Below are 17498 nucleotides of genomic sequence, written 5' to 3'. Positions count from 1 at the left end.
CCTCCTCTGGGCCCAGGAGTGCTGAGCCTACCCCGTAGTGGCTCTGTCCACTCCTTCCTGGGCCAGGCATGTGCCCATCTGCCACGCCCCTCCCCACACTGGCCCTGGTTCTTTGAGGACAGAGGCTTGCATGGAGCCCTCTCCCACACTTGCAGGGGCTCCCCCCTTTCGCAAAGTGCCGGTGAAGTGAATGTTTGTGAACACCAGCATGGGAGAAAACCCCAGAGAGGGTGGCAGTGGCCAGTCCTCCATGACACTCAGCCTCACCTTGAAGGGACTGAGCATCTCCACATGCTTAGGGCTTCTCTCTTTCCCATTAGTCCCCCAGATCTCACCAGGCTCCCACAAACGGACTTGCACACTCACACACTCACGCACCAGACACCAACGACTCCCCTTCTCCCAGGCCAAGGGCCTGGGTCCCTTGACTCGGCCTCCGCCACCAGCCGCGCTGCTTCCAGGAGCACCTGGCTGTCTGGACCCACTGCCCTTCCCGGGAGCCGCCCCTCCTCTGCCGTCGGGTTTCCCTCTCTCCTGTGGCCGAGCTGACGTTCGAGACCAGGCGAATCTTGCCCCCACGGGTGGGGGCCCGGAGTTCTCTGCTGGGAGGCTAACGCCCCATCCCTTCCATCCCCCGGGGGGCGCCCCGCCCCCTCCCCTGGTAGCAATCTTACACTTGGGCTGTGAAGTTCGGGGTATTTTTAGGCCGGCGATAAATAATTCATACGGAGCGTGGCATCAGTCTCCCCCCGCGGGAGCAGGGGGCGCAGGCGATGAGAACCACCGTCACCCGCGGCTCAAGGACACTCGCGATGCGGCGGTGGCAGCGGCGGCGGCAGCAGCGACTCCGGCCTTGGGGACCCGAGCCACGCCCCCTGGCGGCCAAACTGGGCACCACGTCTTTCGCGCCCCCCGCCTCACTGCTGCCCCCTGCCGGCGTCCCCGGCTCCTTGGCCCCCAGGCTCTGAACTCCACTCAGGGCTGCTCACTCGAGTGGGGCTGGCCGAGGTCGTCTGACAGGCGGGACTGTGAGCCAGATACCAGCCCAGGCTTGCTCTGGTGCCCCAGGCGAACCCAGGAGTCCGGTTTCCTGCTAACTAGCCCTTTCACGTTTCTGTTCTTCCTGAGGACAGAGTTACCAACCGGCTTGACGACAATGGCCTGGCCAAGAGCTAGACGGGATCCAAACTAGACCCAGTGGGAAGGTACCTCCCCTGATCAGTTCCCATCCTCTGTTGTCCTGTACGCCAGGACCTGCCACCATCCGAGACTGGGGGACTGAGCAGGGTGAGCAGGTCCAGGAAGGGTGGACAGTCTGAGTGAGTGCCAGGGCTCTGGAACATTCCTGCCTCCCTCACCAGCAGGGCCTTTAGAAAGGCAGCAGGCGGCACCCTTGGGGGTTTTAAGGCTGAGGTTAAGCTCGCTCGGGCTGCGAACCTACAGGTCCACGGACCCAACTCACCAGCTGCCTTGCTGGACAAAGCTGTGGCAGTCTGCTTCTGTAAAGATTACAGCCTTGGAAAACCCTATGGGGGCAGTTCTACTCTGTCCTATAGAGTCGCTATCAGTTGGAATCGACTCGATGGCAAAGGGTTTGGGTTTTTGGTTTTTCAGTCGTTTCTGCCTCGCATCTCCCTGACCCTGCCCACCTTCGGCCCAAGCACTAAACGCGTTCGGAAGCCGGCTTGGGGCTTGCCTTCCCGGCCTTTGGGTGTCCTGGTCGAAGACCCAGGAGACCAGAGCAGCCTACTGGGGCGGCGGCCAGGGCTCAGCACCGGACGCGCACGGCTCTCCCAGCGTCCCCTCTGCCCACATTTCCTTTCGCATCCTCGGATGCCTGGGTCCGCCAGGCGCGGGGTCACCATTTGGGAAGAACCCACCACTCCAGAAACCCCAGGCTGATTCCCTGAGATGGGAGGATGGAGTGTTCTGTGGGGAGAGGGGAAGGGGAAGGGGAGCTGGAGGGAGACCCCTGCGGGAGGTCCAGCGGAGAGCGGCGGAGGGTGAGGTCAGATGCACGTAGTAGGTGCTCGGCAGACCAGCGGGAACAAGGGCCGTCTCCAGTAGCCACCGCCGCCCCTTCAACCTCTGCCCCGAGCCCTCTCCAGCCTCCTACGCACTGGCTGAACCCAGCCAGGACCCAGCTCCCAGCCCTGCTCCTCGCCTAGTGGCTTCCAACAGCAACAATTGGGGGGCTTCACCGCCCGGCCTCCTGCGTCCCCGCACTGCCCCCTCCCCGCGGTGCCGCTGCGCCTAGAGTAGAAGGAGCAGGAGGGCCCCCGCGACCCGGGAGACGAAGGTCTTGGGCGCCTTGCCGGCGTCCTTCCCGGCGCGTCCGCTGCGCGCGCCTCTCTTCCTCTTGTCCTCACCTGCCTCCCGCCTGCCGGGTCCAACCCCCAGTCCCGGTCCCCGAGGGCCCGGTCCCTCCCCAGACACCCCTGCCCCGGCTCCTGAGCCGCCCGGACGCTCCCCGAATGTCCCGCGTCTGTCTCTACAGCCCTTGCCAGCGCGGCGCCTGAACGCAGCCCCAAGTTGGCGAAGTTGGCGACCCCGGCCGCCCGCCCGCTCTGGCCGCCACTCACCGCGGGGAAGGGGCGCTGCGCCCGCGCCCAGAGCCCGCGCGCTTGAATGCCCGGCGCCTGGCTCTGGCGCCTCCAACGCGCTGCGCGCTCTGCCTGCTGTCGGCAGCACCCCGGCCGGGCGCTGGGGGCCGGCGTCCGCGGCGCGGCCTGGTGGGCTGACCCGGCCCGCCCCGCGCCCTCCCGTGGCCCGCGGGCCCCGGGCTCCTTCGGGCGGGCTGTGCGCTGTGCCTCCGGCTTCCAGGGCCGCCAGCCGACTGTGGCCGAGCGCTCCCGCCGAGCGGCCCGCCCCGCCGGGGCTGCCGCCTCCGCCCCGCCCCGGCCCGCGCTCCTCCCTGCCGGCCCCCACGCGCGGACGCCCGGGGCCCCTCTCCAGGACTGTGTGTCCTCTTGGAACAAAGACCCAAGGACCGACCCTCAGGGCCAGATACGACCTTGGTGAAAACAGCAGCAGCCCTGAGCCTAGGTTCGAGCCCGCGGCTCACTGGCTGTGCGACCTTGGGTCGGCTTATGCCGAGGGTCTCTCAGTCCATAAAGAGAGGCCCACCTTGCGGGCTGGAATAAAAGGGGTGAGCGCGCTTCGTAAACTGCTAAGCGCTCCGGAGACGGAGATACAGTCTTAAAGGGCTTGTGGATCTGGCTGGAAACGGAGGTGGGAAGGACTGGGAGCTGAGAAGGGGGACCAGCCGGACTCGCCTGGCGGCAGGGAGGGACTGGGGCAGCTGCTGCCCAGTCCCCTCTCCCCCTCCTTTTTTCTCTTCTCCTATCGTGAGTCCTCCAGGTGGACTGGCTGTTTTGATCGTATGGAGAATAACCAGGGAGGACACCAGGCGGTGGGGCCAGCAACCAAAAAAAAAAAAAAATCCGCCAGGGGCCAGCAACAGGCCCCCAAAAAGGCCTGGAGCAGGGAGCTGGCTCTGCAGCGCCACCTGGCGACTGGAGGGGAGTTGCAGCCAGAAGGTGACCTCGGTCCCCAAAAGAAGTTGCACATCACCGTGGCCCTTGGTTGCAGCTGTTTATTTCCAGCATGTTCCAGACCTAGTGACCTGCCACGGCCCATCAGCAGACAGACGGGAGGGAGTAAGGTCAGCCTGCACCCCTGCTCATTCCTAAGGAAGGTTACCTCCTTCCTGGGAGCGAAACCCACGCCGGCAAGGGTAACCTCACAGGAGGGAGAGCTCAGAGACCACTGAAAAGGGATGCAGCCAAGCCCTGTGCCAGGCAGGTAGGCCACGCAGCTACGGGTGCACATCCCCCTAAGGCTGCCCCGGCCCTCTCCCCTGAACCCCTGCATGGCACAGTGCCCCTTCCAGCAGGGCTAGGTCTGGGCTCAGCGCCCCAGCAGCCACAGCATCTCCTGAGGGTCCACCAGCTTCTCCCGGGGCTTCCCAGCGCCCTGGCCCCGGGACACCTCTTCAGCATCCAGCTTTTCCCAGTCGGAGAAAGAGACAGGCTGGACCCCTGAGGCAGAGGGGAGACAGTCACTGCCTTCTCTTCTTCCTGCACCTGGCCTGGAGCACCCCTCCACAGGATGAAAAGGCCCAGGGGCTACCACCCCTCCCTCCCCACCCATTCCACCTCCCAGGACCTCTGCCTCGGGCCCCAGACCTCGGCCGCTGAGCAGAGCCTCGATGGCCGTGTAGCCAGGCCTGGGGCCCGAGGGCAGCAGTCCCCCCTGAAGGTCCTGCAGCAGCGCCTGGCCAGTGAGGAAGCTGTCGTTCATGGTAGTGCCAATGACACCTGTGGGCCCCCGCTTCACCCAACCACTGCAGTAGAGGCCTGAGAGGGGTAACAAAGGGTATGAAAAGGAGAGGTGGCTGGACACCCACCTGGCAAGCCTGCACCCCTAATATATACACATGTCACATGCACACACACCCCCTAACTCCTCCCCAGAGTCCGTCAGCTGGGCTCAACATGGCTGCCGGTCCACCACCCAAGAGCCTTCTCAGCCTGTATTTACCACACCCAACCCCCTTATGCCCAGGTCTTCTTGTAAGCTACGAGCTCCCTGTGGCTAGGAGCTGGGTCTTGCCCATGTCCAGTTCCAGCAGACCCTCTGTAGACTTTGGCAGAATGAATTAATGTCTAGACAGGTGCATGGGGGCATTTTATCAGATGGGGAGTGCCTGAGGACAGAGCTGCCTTATTAACCTCCACACCCCAGCACTGAGCACAGAGCCTAGCCCAGGACAGACCTCTATAAATATCTGCTGAGTGAACTAATGACAAGATATATATGGTCATCTCAGCTAGATTGGGAGCTTCCCCTAGGGTCAGGAGGAGGATGGGCAGGGTCCTGGCACAGGGTCTGACTCAGAGCAGCTTCTCAGTGCACATCACTGGGTGAATGAATGAATGAGCAGCCCCAGGAGACACCTGCCTTCTGCTTCCCCCCATAACTCAATGCTCAGCCTTCTCGCTCCCTCTCACCTGGCACAGCCACAACCCGGCCCTCTGTATTGGGGATGACCCCGAGTTTGGAGTCAAAGGGCACACTGGGGTCAATGGGGTGACTCTTATACCCCAGGCTGCTCAGCACCAGCCCGCAGGGGAGGTCCTCCACATCTCCCGTTGGCACTGCCCGGGCGGCCTCGCCGACACCCTGTTGGGGAGAGCATGGGCAGCACAAGGCTGGGGCGGGGAGGCCTGAAAAGGGGGGTACCTTTGGTTACACGAGACTCACCTCTAGTTTGGTGACTGCCAGGCGGATGCCTGCTGTCCGCTGCCCATCTGATGAGGGCAGCACCTGCTGGGGGCTTCGGAAAAAGCGGAGGCCCCAGGAGCGGGAGGCTGATGCCTGGCGTGCAGCTTCCTCCCGGCCTGGCTTCTCTGTGGCTGTTCGAAGCAGCAGTTCTGTCAGCCGCCTCCTGGGGCGGGGGACCTCTGTGGGCAATGAAGAGTATGTCAGGGCCGTCTCCTGGGTCCCAGCACCCTCCCCCATGCTCTCCCCAACACCCTCTCTGACCTAGACCGTCCCCTCCCTCGTGAGCTGGCGGTCAGGTCAGGGCCCCTCACCCTTGATTTTGTCCTGGAGGCCCAAGAAATCCACAGGGTCCAAAATGGGCCGGGTTCCTGGTAACTGAATCATCTCCCGCAGCTCCTTGGGGGTCGGGGACGGGAGTGTGGTGGAGATGAGGCGTTAGCCAGCCCAGGCGTGAGATACCACCCCCAACACCACGGAAGGCACTGGGCCCCAGGGGCCCTGCCTGGCTCCCCATCTCCCACCCCAGGTAGCAGCCACTTCCAGAGGCTCTGCTCTGCCCACCTTCCAAGGGGAGACCGTCTATTTGGCCCCTCCCCCTCCAGCCCCAGCACCTTAATGGTGAAGGCCACTTGCAGGGGCCCACGCCGGCCCACTATCCACACTGTCTTCACTCGACTCTGCCTCAGTACCCCCAGGGAGGCCGCCGTGATGTCTGTTTTCTGGTACAAAAAGAGGGCTTTGAAGTCACCAGACACTGACTGCAGGAATGGGACTCTCCCTTTGGTCAAGCCCAGAGACCATGGTGCCCCCAAGTTGCCCCACTGCTCCCCCCTGGTGGCCAGATGGAGCATTGCTGCCAATTCTGCAAACGGCACCAAAAACAAAATGAACTCTTTGCCCTGTAGATTCTGACTCATAGCAAGCCTATAGGACAGAGTAGGACTGCCCTGTAGGGTTTCCAGGGCTGTTATCTTTATGCAAGCAGACTGCCATATCTTCCTCCTCCAGAGTGCCTGGTACATTCGAACCACCAACCTTTTAGTTAGCAGTCAAATGCTTAACCACTGCACCACCAGGGCTCCTTTTGCAAATGGCACCAATGAGGAGCAAACCGGGCCCATGTTCTTTCATTCAACCAGTGTTTGCTAAGCAGCTACCACGCAAGGTGTAAGGGCAGGGAAGGTAAATGGTGAGCAGAGCAGATAAAGGTCCAGCCCTCACAGAGCGTCTGATCTGATCAGGAGATAGATATTCATCAATTACTCAGATACTCGTCAATGAGTATAAAATTGCACTGGTGACAAGTGCTATGGAACAGAAGCAGACAGGTCTATGAGAGGGTATTACAGGGGAAACGGACCTATTCAGGGAGGTCCTGGAAGGCTTCCTGGAGGAAGGGACAACTGAGCCGAGAGCTAAAAGATGAGTAGATGTTAACTGCCTGGGGCAAAAGGTTAGGCGGGCAGTTTTCCATGCTAGAGGGTGGCATATGCAAAGGCCCTGTGGCACACTGAAGAGAAGAATAAAGGCTGGAGTACAAGAAGTGAAAGATAAAATGGTATGAGATGCTCAGAGGTTGCCGTTCAGAAGGCCTCTGCCTGAGCACCATGTGGAAACAGAGACACTGAGCTCAGCTTGGAGGGGTGAGGCCTGAGGCCTGCAGGCAGGGGCAGGGCACTCTCTCCTCAGTGTGACCCACCCCCCTCCAGCCCTGCCCCACCCACTCACCTCTAGGTGCTCAGGTGGGGTCAGTAGGATCCGAGCCATGTCCAGAGCCACATTCCCCTGCCCCAGGATCACAGCTGTGTCACAGCTCAGGTCTGGAACCAGCTGGAAGCGAGAGGTCTGGATAGGGTTACGCTAGGCTTGGCTCCAGTCAGGCTAATCTCAGTCTCGGGTCACCCCATGCCTGTCCCTCAGGCTCTCCACATGCAGAAAGTCCACCCCATGTGAGCCTCAACTCAGGCCCCTCCTCCCCCACCCGGCTCCACCTCTTCCTAGAGGCCCTCCAAGATGGACCTCCCACCTCCATCAGCCTGATGCCTCACCTCCTCATCTCACTGGGAGCCTCCCAGGCCTAGACGGCAGCCCCCTTCTCCCCCAGCTCTGGCATCTACAGCTGCCCGTGGCCCTGGCTAGGGGGTACAGAGGAAGGGGCAGCTGGAATGCTTCCCATACGCACCTCCCGGTTCTCAGGAAGCCCATTGTACCAGCCCACAAAGGCCCGAGCCGACAGCACACCAGGCAACTCCTCACCAGGAACTCCCAGGGCCTGATGGTCCTCTGCCCCGTAGCTCTGAGGAAAGATGGCAGGCCTGAAGCCTAGAGCCGTCGGCCCTGGTGGGGAGAAGCCAGGCAGATCTTCCTCCCAGCTCCTCCTCCTCCGCAGCTCCCATTTTGGCCATGCCCAGTGATTTGGGCCTTACCCTGACTGCCACCTTCCATCCCTTAGCCACCAACCTCTGCTGCCGCCCCTCCTGAGAGCTCCCGTCCGCACCTGCATCCCCTCCCCCCACCGCCTGCCCTCACCAGCACCACGGCGTGGTAGGCCTCCCGCAGCTCCGGCACTGTCACGTCCCTGCCCACCACCACGTTGCCCCGGAAGGCACAGCGATCAGAGCGGGCCGTCTGGGTAAAGGTGTTGATGACATTCTGCAATGCCCCCCAGAGAGGGGATTAGAGGGGAGAGAGTTCCAGAGACCAGGCTTGTGCCACCCTTACCTGCAGTGTCCCCAGGACAGCCAGGGAGCCTCCCTTCCCCCCTCATCTTGATCAAAGTCCCCAAGCCCCATGTTCTGTGCCAGAGAGACCCACCTTCACCTCAGGGTGGTCGGGTGCCACGCCAAAGCGCACCAGGCCAAAGGGCACCAGCTGCTTCTCATAGATGTCCACGTGTGCCCGGGTGTGGTGCTGCGGGGAGAAGGTGGCAGCTGGTGGGGCCGAGGGAGAGGCTGGGCTCCCACAGGAGCCTCCCCTTCCCCAGACAGAGCTGAAGGGCTTGGCTCAGGGGACCGAGGACACAGCCAGGCTTCCACCCTCTGCAAGAAGAAAGAGAGCTCCTTGACTCCCCCTCTGCCCAGAAAGCCAGATAAGGGGAATGGGGCAGCACAAGCAGCAAGGCCAATGGAGGTCAGATCTTAAGAAGGACTGCCAGCCCATCAAGACTGTGAGAAATGTGGCCAACTAAGGAAGGAGTTATATCAGAAGAGCTTCTCCTACCCACCTGGGTCGGGTGTGACACACAGCCCTGCCCTAGAACTCTAGGTGCCTCTAGAAATGCCCAGCCAGTCTGATGATCTGGGAACAACTTGAAATTCATGGCTGCAGGGATCTGGGGTTGGGGAATGGAAGTGGCCCTATTCCCAGGCCTAGAAAAACCACCTCACTGGTTCCACCAATCACTGGTTCCAGCTCATGCGTGCTGCCTTGAGGGGCTGTGGGGAAGGCACAGGGTTGGGGTCCGGAAGGCAAGTCTGGTCTGGCTCTGCCACCCACCAGCTTCGTGGCCCTGCCAAGTCCCAGGATCTTACTGGGCCTTAGTCTCCTGCAAACTGGGATGGAAATGCCTCCCTCTCAGGGTTGTTGGGAAGTACCCAGGAGGTCATGATGATGGGGACTCTGGTGACAAGCAAGTTTGAAGCAGAGCAGTTGAGACTCCTATGGGTGATGCTGCCCCACCCCAACCCCATCCTAGGCTCTGGCTGTTGTTGTGTGCCATTGAGTCAATTCTGACCCATAGCGACCCTAAATGACAGAGTAGAACTGTCCCATAGGATTTCCAGGCTGTAATCTTTACAAGGAAACCTTGATGGTGTAGTGGTTAAGCGCTACAGCTGCTAACCAAAAGGTTGGCAGTTCGACTCCACCAGACGCTCCCTGGAAACTCCATGGGGCAGTTCTACCCTGTCCTGTACAGTTACTATGAGTTGGAATCAACTCGACGGCAATGGGCTTTATCTTTACAAGAGCAGATCATAAGGTCTTTTCTCCTACTGAGACGCTGGTTGATTTGAACTGCTGAACTTTTGATTGGCAGCTGAGCGCTTAACCATTGCACCACCAGGGTTCCATTTGGCTCTTGCTGTAAAACCTCCCAATTCAACGGACTCAAGCTAAATGGAGCTCACTGGCCCTGCAGTCGCCCTTGTCCCTGACAAAGGCCCACACTCACCTCCTGACCTTTATCCAAACCACCGCTCTCCTTACTCCATTGCCTGCCCCCACATCCAGGCCCCCACCACTGCCTATCGTGCCTCCTGACTCTCCCCATCCTAGGCTCCCAAATCACGACCCTCAGTCCCACTAGTAATGCACCAATGAAGAGCACAGGCTTTGGGTCAGACAGCCAAGGGCTCCAGTCCCAGTCCCACCATGAACTGGCTCTGCACCACCAGGAGAGGCACTTACGTATTTCTTCTGGCACAACATTCAAGGTTAAATGAGTAAGGCTCGCAGAAGTACTGTCTGTTCAATAAACATAAACTATCATTACTATTACTGTTGTTGTTTGAGCGTCACTGCCTCGCTCAAAAGCCTTCACTAGCTGCCCACTGCTCACAGGACAAAGTGCAGATTGCTCTGCCTGGCAGCCAATACCTTACACAGTCCGACTCTGTCTTCATTTTCCTTTCTTTCCTGCTAAGGATCCTTGACTCCGTTCACAACGCCAAGGCCACTTCTTTAAAGTGAAATCCGCTGATATTTTCCACCTGTTATCTCTCTAGCGGACCGCATCTTTCAGGAAATCTCCCCTCTTAACTCACAGTTCCCTCCTATCCCTCAGTTGTCCCTTCTCAGGCCCCTTTTCCTCTGTTGTTGTTGTTAGCTGCTGTTGAGTTGGCCCCGACCCATGGCGACACCACGCACAGTAGGACCGGACCAATGTACTCCATAGGGTTTTCATGGGCTGATTTTCAGAATTAGACTGCCAGGCCTTTCCTCCTCGTCTGTCTTAGTCTGGACACTCCCCTGAAACCTGTCCAGTATCCTCCAACACACATGCCTCCACTCACAGATGGGCGGTAGCTGCACGTGAGGTGCATTGGTTGGGAATCGAACTCAGGTCTCCTGAACAGAAGGTGGGAATTCTACCACTGAGCTGCCACCGCCTTCAGTACCACCCCTAACAAGGACATTCTTCAAGGGCCTTCCAACCTGGGTCCCCCTCCCTTCCCCCTTGGAGCACATTCCCTGAGAGGCTTTCATCCACTCCCTCCTGTGACCTCAAGTTCCCTCGGAATTGCTGATTACATCCATTCTCTCTCTCTCCCTGGCCCAGACCTCTCGCCCAACTCCAAACCTGAGGCCCCTGAACATTTCACCCCAGAAACCTCAAACTCACCCAGATGAAAGCCAACTGCCCTTCCTTCAAACTCTCTGCTGCTTCTAGGTTCCCTTCCACCTGGGTATCCACCAGGAGCCCAAGCCAGAACCCAAGGCTCCTTCCTGACTCCCCTTGACCCCATCCTATCAATCCCATACCCTTCCCTTCCTACTCCCCCACCGCCACCCCAGCAACACTCCCAGACACCAAACCCGCCCTGCCAGATGAAAAACCCACTGCCGTCAAGTTGATTCCAACTCACAGTGACCCTACAGGACAGAGTAGAACCACCCCGTAGGGTTTCCAAGGAGTGGCTAGTGGATTCCTGCCCTGTCAGTGTCCAAGAAATGATTGTTGACTGAATGACTGGCCTAGCAGGATACTTAAAGAAAGGGCTCCGCCATCAGACTGCCGGTGCTCAGAACCCAGCACCCTCCCTGCTCAGTGGTGGGACCAGGGACAATCTCACGCAGCCTCAGTGTCCTTATCCATGAAATAGGAGCCATACACCAGCCTCACAGGCTGCCATGAAGGCGGAATGGGAGACTATGCATGGTGTCTGACTCGCAGTAAGTGCCACTGTCCCAAACCTGCTGCTCACATTCCTGTCTCGGAAGCACAGACAGTATCTTGGATGCTCCCAGTGGTGAGGACCAGCTTGTATCTGACCTCTGTGGCCACCACCAGGACCACCCCCTGAGGAAAGCACATGCAGGTGTCTGCCAGCTGAGTGCAGGCCAGTGCCTTTGCTCACACCAGGGCCGCTGAAAACCCTGCCTGGAAGGCCTCCTCTCCCCTCTCCCAGAATGTCAGGCTCAGCTAACACAGTGCCCTTACATGAAGCCCCCTGGGACTCCCAGCCTGAGTCAGCTCGCTGGTCTTGGTTCTGGGGCCCAGGGTCTCCTCCCACGTGGCCGTGTGCCCATGGCCTTGCATTCCCAGGATGACTCCCACACATGGTAGGCCCTCCCCATAGCCTTCTCCGTGCTGCACAAACATGTCTTCTCTAGGAAGCAGTTTCTGATTGGCCCCCTGGACCTGGCTCGCTCTGCACACATTATGTAATTAGCTCTCATCTGTTGCTTAAAGAGCCCTGGTGGTGCAACAGTTAAGTGCTCGGCTGTTAACCAAAAGCTTGGCGGTTCAAGCCCACCCAGTGGCTCTGTGGGAGAAAAGACCTGGCAATCTGGTTCCATAAAGATTACAGCCTAGAAAACCTTATGGGGCAGTTCTACTCTGTCACTTGGGGTCACTGTGAGCTGAAATCGACTCAATGGCACCCAACAACAACATCTGTTGCTTAGAGTGTGCTCAGGCCACTTTTTAGCACAGTGATCAACTCATCCTATTCTCCTGGGACTCTCTTGTTTTAGCACTGAAAGTTCCATGTCCTGGGAAACCCCAGAGTCCTGGGCAAACCGGGACGATTGGTCACCGTATCTTTCAAGTGTCTGTGTGTATAAATAATATATCCATCCTTTCTCTTCTCTCTCCATGGACACCCTGAGCCCTTCCAAAGTAGGGCCACTGTCTTCTATCTCAGTCAGCCTGGGTCTCCCCTCCCTGCCCCCACCAACCCCGAGGGCTGACATGGAGTCTCAAGAGCAACCAGTAGCCTTGGGCCCTGCCAGCCAAGGCCAATACTGCAAGTCTTGAGGCCTTGGCTTTCACGTTGTGTGTGATGTGTGGGGCAGGGTTGGGGGGGCAACCTGAAAGAAAAAAAGGGCGCAGTGAGAGCTGGGGCTATTGGTGAGGGGACCACAGAGACGTAGCTAAAATGACAGAAAGCCCTGGAAAGAGGGGGTAGCCCGAGATGCAGGATGTTGGGGACAGATAGAGACAGAGGAGGAAGAAGGGAAGATGAGGGGCAGAACAAAGTAACCCTGCGGGTCTGCATAAGCTCCCTGGAGTGTTTGGCCAAGGAGCAGGCCATTCACTACCAAGCACTGACCACTGAACCCCACCCATGAGGCAAACACACTCTCCTACAGCAGAGAATCTACAGTGGGGAGCTCCAGATGCAGTCAAGGAAGCAGGTAGGATGGGTCCAGCCTAGATGGGCCGGGAGCCCCTTCCTCATCTGGGATTCAGGAGTGCTTTTAAAACCCAGAGCGGGTGGGGCTTACCCTGAGGTTTGGAGCAGCAGGTGAACCATGAGGGTGGGAACCAGGAGGAAACAGTTTACCTTTAGCAGGTGTTGGGCTGTGTAGAAGCCAGCGGGGCCACTGCCCACCACACAGATCTGGGGGGTTTGCTCTTGTGTGGAGAACTGCCGGCAGAACCCTGGCGGGGGGGGCAAGTGTTAGACCAACACCCCCTCCCCCAACCCAAACCAACTTCTGTATCCACCAGAAGTTGGAACTTTCCAAGCTTCACCCTCACCTGCACTCTACTGCTCCTGCCCCTCCAAGCTTTTGCCTCTGCAGGGTTCCTTACTTCATGGGAGCCCCCAAAGGCTATGTCTTCATTCAGAGCTCCACACCTCACCCATGAGTTTACTATGCTGCTGATTATGGCCCACCTGACAGCCCCCACCACTCCTGAAGCTGCCCTGGACAATGCTTCAACACTTTTCCTATGGGGTTCCCTACCTACTCAGTGAAGGAGCGCTGGTGGCACAGTGGTTAAAGTGCTCAGCTGCTAATTGAAAGGTCTGTGGTTCAAACCCACCAGCTGCTCCACAGGAGAAAGAGGTGGCAGTCTGTTCCCGTAAAGATTACAGCCTAGGAAACCCTATGGGGCAATTCTACTCTGTCCTATAGGGTCGTTATGAGTCAGAATTGACTTGGACTTCACATAACAACACCCGCTCAGCTAGAATCCCACATTCTCCCAAATCACCCCAATCTCACCTTTGTGGATCCCCCCCACATTGCTCCACCTTACCTCTCCGAACTCGCAGAACCGTATATAGACACGTATCTTATTCCTATTAACCCCTGCCTCCCCTCAGACTTCCCTCTCATTTCTCAGACCTCCGTGTTACCCCCATTCGTCCCCGTTCCACCTGTGGACCTCGTGGTCCCCTTCTCGCCTAAAGGCCTCACATCTCACCGCACAGATCCCATGGCCCACCACACTCCCCCATCTCGCCCTCAGGAGTAGACCCCTCCAGTCTCGCCCCTGGTTCCCCTTCTCCAGCCCCGCCCCTGCTCTGCTTCGATCCCCACTTTTAGCGGTCGTAGGCCTCCCCGCGCTCCCATTCACCCTAGAGGTGCCCTGGTCCTACTCTGGGGACTCCCGGCGACAGGCAGTCGGGTCCGAAGCCACGCCGGCCAGTGCCACCAGTACCGCACAGCCATGGCTGAGAACAGCACCCTGCAAGCGGATCGGATCCGGGAGACCTCCCCGCGCTCCCCGCCGGCTTGAGCTCCGGCCCCGCCCCCGCCCTGCCCCTGGTCCCGCCCCCGCCCTGCCCCTGGTCCCGCCCACCAAAGCGACCCCGCCTCAAGTCCCGCCTCCCGTGCGCTGTGAAAGCTCTGCGTTTCGGCTCCACCCCCACCCCCGAAAGAATCACGCCCCCAAAAGAGAAACCCGCCTTCGGAGGCCCCGCCCCTGAAGACTTACGGTCCGTAGGCGACTTAATAAGTTTCTCCCCAATCGTCGTCCTCCCTTCAATTACCTGGAGAGTTGAAGAAGAGCGAATCCCCATCGCTGTTTCAATCTCCCCCCGAAGGAGGGAACCAATTAGAAAGGGGCTTATTTTACTTCGTCTCGCCCCTTTTGGGACACTCTCGTCGCTCGTTGATGACGCAATTCGCCCGCCTCTTTTGATACCTTATCCTGCAGCCGGGGCTGGGTTTCGTCCCAGCCAATCACGAGTCCGGTTCCGGTAATAACCAGAGTCCGGCAGTCTCTCTGAGAAAATGGGGCTCCCAACGCGACCCTTGTCGCCCCTTACCGGGCAAGAATCGGCCCAGATAGGGCCAGGGAGAATGTTCGCCTTTGGAGATTCTTATCCTCCCCACCACCCCCGTTATACAGGTGAGGAAACAGAGGGGGGAGATGGCTAGCCCGAGGTACTGCCAAGACAGAGCCAGACCCTTCGACCTGTGCCCCCAGGGCCAGCACTAGGGTGAGACTAGACACTCGCCTCGGGCTGGAAACGTTAGGGGCCCTAAAAATCTCAGTAATCAAGATAAGTAATATTTTAGTGCAATGTTTTAAAAAATAAAATGCACAAAATCCACAATGAACAAAATACCATATTTTTTTTATAAGAACGGATCTGTGGTTATGTCTGACCTGATAAGCCTAATGCCTCTTCCTTCTCCCCAAGCGCCCTCTTGTCAAACGTTACTTCCTTGGAGAAGCCTTCTCGGGCCCCTACCCTCCCAAGCTGGGCTAGGGGCCCCTCTTGCCCCTACAGCACCCCTATCTTACCCCATGATTACTTATTACACCAACTTGTCTTTTTTTTTTTTAATGATCGTTTTTATTGAAGTGTAACATACATACAGAAAAGGGCACAAACCATAAGTGTACAGCTTGATGAATTATCAGTGGTGTAACCATGTAACCACCACCCAGATAAAGAAATAGAACATGGCCAGCATTCCAGGACTCCTTGTGCTCCCTCCTCATCACTCCCCCTCCCTCCCACTGAGAAGTAAGTGCTGTTCTGATTTCTAACAAGTCATTGCGTTTTATGCCTGTCCCACTAGGCAAATTATAGCCTGCATCTCAAATCCTGCCCATCTCCTGCTTTTGTGCAGCCTGTGAGCTAAAAATGGTTTTTACATTTTTAAACGGTTAAAAAATTTTTACATACTATTTTGTGACACAGGAAACATACATGAAATTCAAATTTCAGTGTCTATAAAAAAGTTTTATTGGAACACAGCCATGCTCATTTCTTGGTATATTGCCATGGCTGCTTTCAAACTGATGGCGGAGTTGAGTAGTTGTGACAAGAGACCATATAGTTCAGAAAGCCCAAAATATTTACTACCTGGCTCTTTACAGAAAAGTTTTGCCAACCCCTGCACTAGACTGTAAGCGCCACGAGAGTGGGGACCTAATCTTATTCGCTCTTGTATCCCCAGAGCTTTGCACAGTGCCCGGTGTCATAGATTGAATTATGTCCCCCAAAAGTATGTGTCAACTTGGTTAGGCCATAATTCCCAGTATTGTGTGTTTGTCCTCCACTTTGTGATTGTAATTTTATGTTAAAGAGCATTAGGGTGGAATTGTAACAACCTTATTAAGGTCACATCCCTGATCCAATGTAAAGGGAGTTTCCCTGGAGTGTGGTCTGCACCACCTTTTATCTTACAAGAGAGGAAAGGGGACCTCATACCACCAAGAAAGAAGCACTGGGAACAGAGTGTGTCCCTTGGACCCGAAGTTCCTGTGCAGAGAAGGTCCTAGCCCAGGCGAAGATTGATGACAAGGACCTTCCTCCAGAGCTGACAGAGAAAAAGCCTTCCCCTGGAGCTGACACCCTGAATTTGGACTTCTAGCCTACTAGACTGTGAGAGAATAAACTTCTGTTTGTTGAAGCCATCCACTCGTGGTATTTCTGTTATAGCAGCACTAGATAAATCAAGACAACTGGCATCCAATGAATGCTCAAAAAGAGTTTGTCTTAGTGATCAAGTCATTGATTATCCTTTCACATGGGAGGAAGACATGCAGATTCAGATCAGATACCCCCAGAAAACCCTGCAGGGCTCCCCATTTAGAGGCAGTATGTCTGGTGGTTAAAAGCATGGATTTTGGAGACAGACACACTTGGTTGAAATCTGTCCTCTGTCACTTTCTACCTATATGATGCTGAGAAATTGAATCTCTCCAAGCCTTATTTTCACTATCTAACATGGGAGAAAAAAATAGTACCAACTTGGAAAGATGAAATGAGATGATGTAGGTAAAAACCTCTGCCCTAAGTGCTGAACATATGTTAGCTGTCATCATCAGCATCATTATTCTCACCTCTCATATGCCTCTAGAAATTAGACCTTAGGTCTCCCCGGGATCCTAGAAGGGTCTCATGAACTCTTGTCTCCTCCCCTTACCTCTCAAGCCCTGTGCATTCCCAGCCTCCATCCTCAGAGCAACAGAAAAAGCAAGCCTCAAAACAATCAAGTGACTTGTTCCAGGGTGCCGGTGGTATAGCCAAGGCTGGTACCAGGGCCTCCAGCTGCTGCCCACTCCCCATCAGGCCCAGATCAATAACAATGAGTCATTGGTTATATATTAGGATGGTTTTAATCACAGCCAGCACTGTGGAACTGGGGTCTTTTCTGACAGTGCATATTTCATATAGAGAATTAGCAGTTTGATGAATTGCTTTCCCAGACCTAAAGGCCATTTCTGAGTTGCTAATGCATTTCAAAAGAGCAGCGCTGACATATGATGAAACAGGAGGCTGGGGAGGCTGCCAGGCCCTCCTGTTCCAACAGGGCTGCTTGGATTCAAAACTCTGCTCCAGCAGTCACCTCCCCACATGAAACAGATGGTGTGCTCAAAGGGGGCAACTGAAGAGAGTTTAACGAGGGGACTTTTTACAGAAGTGTGAGCAGGGTCAAGGGAAACCAGTAAGGGACGGTGAAGCACCCTTGGGCTAGCAACAGCTGAAAGCCGTGACCACCTCAGGCCCCGAAGGAGCAAAAGGAGGGAGCAGATAAGGAACAAGGGAGAGCTGTAGCTGTAGGGGAGGAAGGCAAGGTGGAAAGGGTGGGGAGTGGGTGTTGGGAGGCAGATTGCGAGTTCCTGGCAGAGCCACCCAAGGCCACACAGGAGATTGGTTCTCCCACAGGGCTGGGCTTAGAGAGTTCCTTCCCCTCCCATCCGACTCCTCTGCTCACGGAAGGGCTCCCATTTGCTGGCATTTAGTCTCTACATTCTCATGGTCAGCCCATCCAAGGACTTAACTGAAAAATAAGGC

General features: G+C 57.0%; 1 protein-coding gene across 5 annotated transcripts; it reads right to left on the bottom strand.

The window, feature by feature from the left end:
- Positions 1 to 3466: 3466 nt before the first annotated feature.
- FDXR (ferredoxin reductase) lies at positions 3467 to 14495 on the bottom strand. 5 transcript variants are annotated; one of them, XM_064270790.1, is made up of 13 exons: positions 13839 to 13979; positions 12959 to 13065; positions 12795 to 12878; positions 8101 to 8196; positions 7816 to 7938; positions 7469 to 7582; positions 7015 to 7116; positions 5898 to 6005; positions 5598 to 5682; positions 5266 to 5465; positions 5013 to 5184; positions 4188 to 4358; positions 3467 to 4040 (listed from the first exon to the last, which is right to left on the bottom strand). In XM_064270790.1, exons 1-13 carry the CDS (start codon positions 13909 to 13911, stop codon positions 3910 to 3912), a joined length of 1566 nt encoding a protein of 521 aa, XP_064126860.1. In that variant the 5' UTR covers positions 13912 to 13979; the 3' UTR covers positions 3467 to 3909. The 5 variants fall into 5 exon arrangements, with proteins under 5 accessions (XP_064126860.1, XP_064126856.1, XP_064126857.1 ...); XM_064270786.1 differs by lacking the exons at positions 12959 to 13065; positions 13839 to 13979 and adding an exon at positions 14177 to 14495 and having other exon boundaries at positions 7015 to 7131; positions 12795 to 12892; XM_064270787.1 differs by lacking the exon at positions 12959 to 13065 and having other exon boundaries at positions 3471 to 4040; positions 7015 to 7131; positions 12795 to 12892.
- Positions 14496 to 17498: the final 3003 nt, after the last annotated feature.

The sequence above is a fragment of the Loxodonta africana genome, chromosome 18, assembly GCF_030014295.1.
Source record: "Loxodonta africana isolate mLoxAfr1 chromosome 18, mLoxAfr1.hap2, whole genome shotgun sequence".
NCBI classification, from domain to species: domain Eukaryota; kingdom Metazoa; phylum Chordata; class Mammalia; order Proboscidea; family Elephantidae; genus Loxodonta; species Loxodonta africana.
This window is presented reverse-complemented; position numbering and strand designations above follow the sequence as displayed.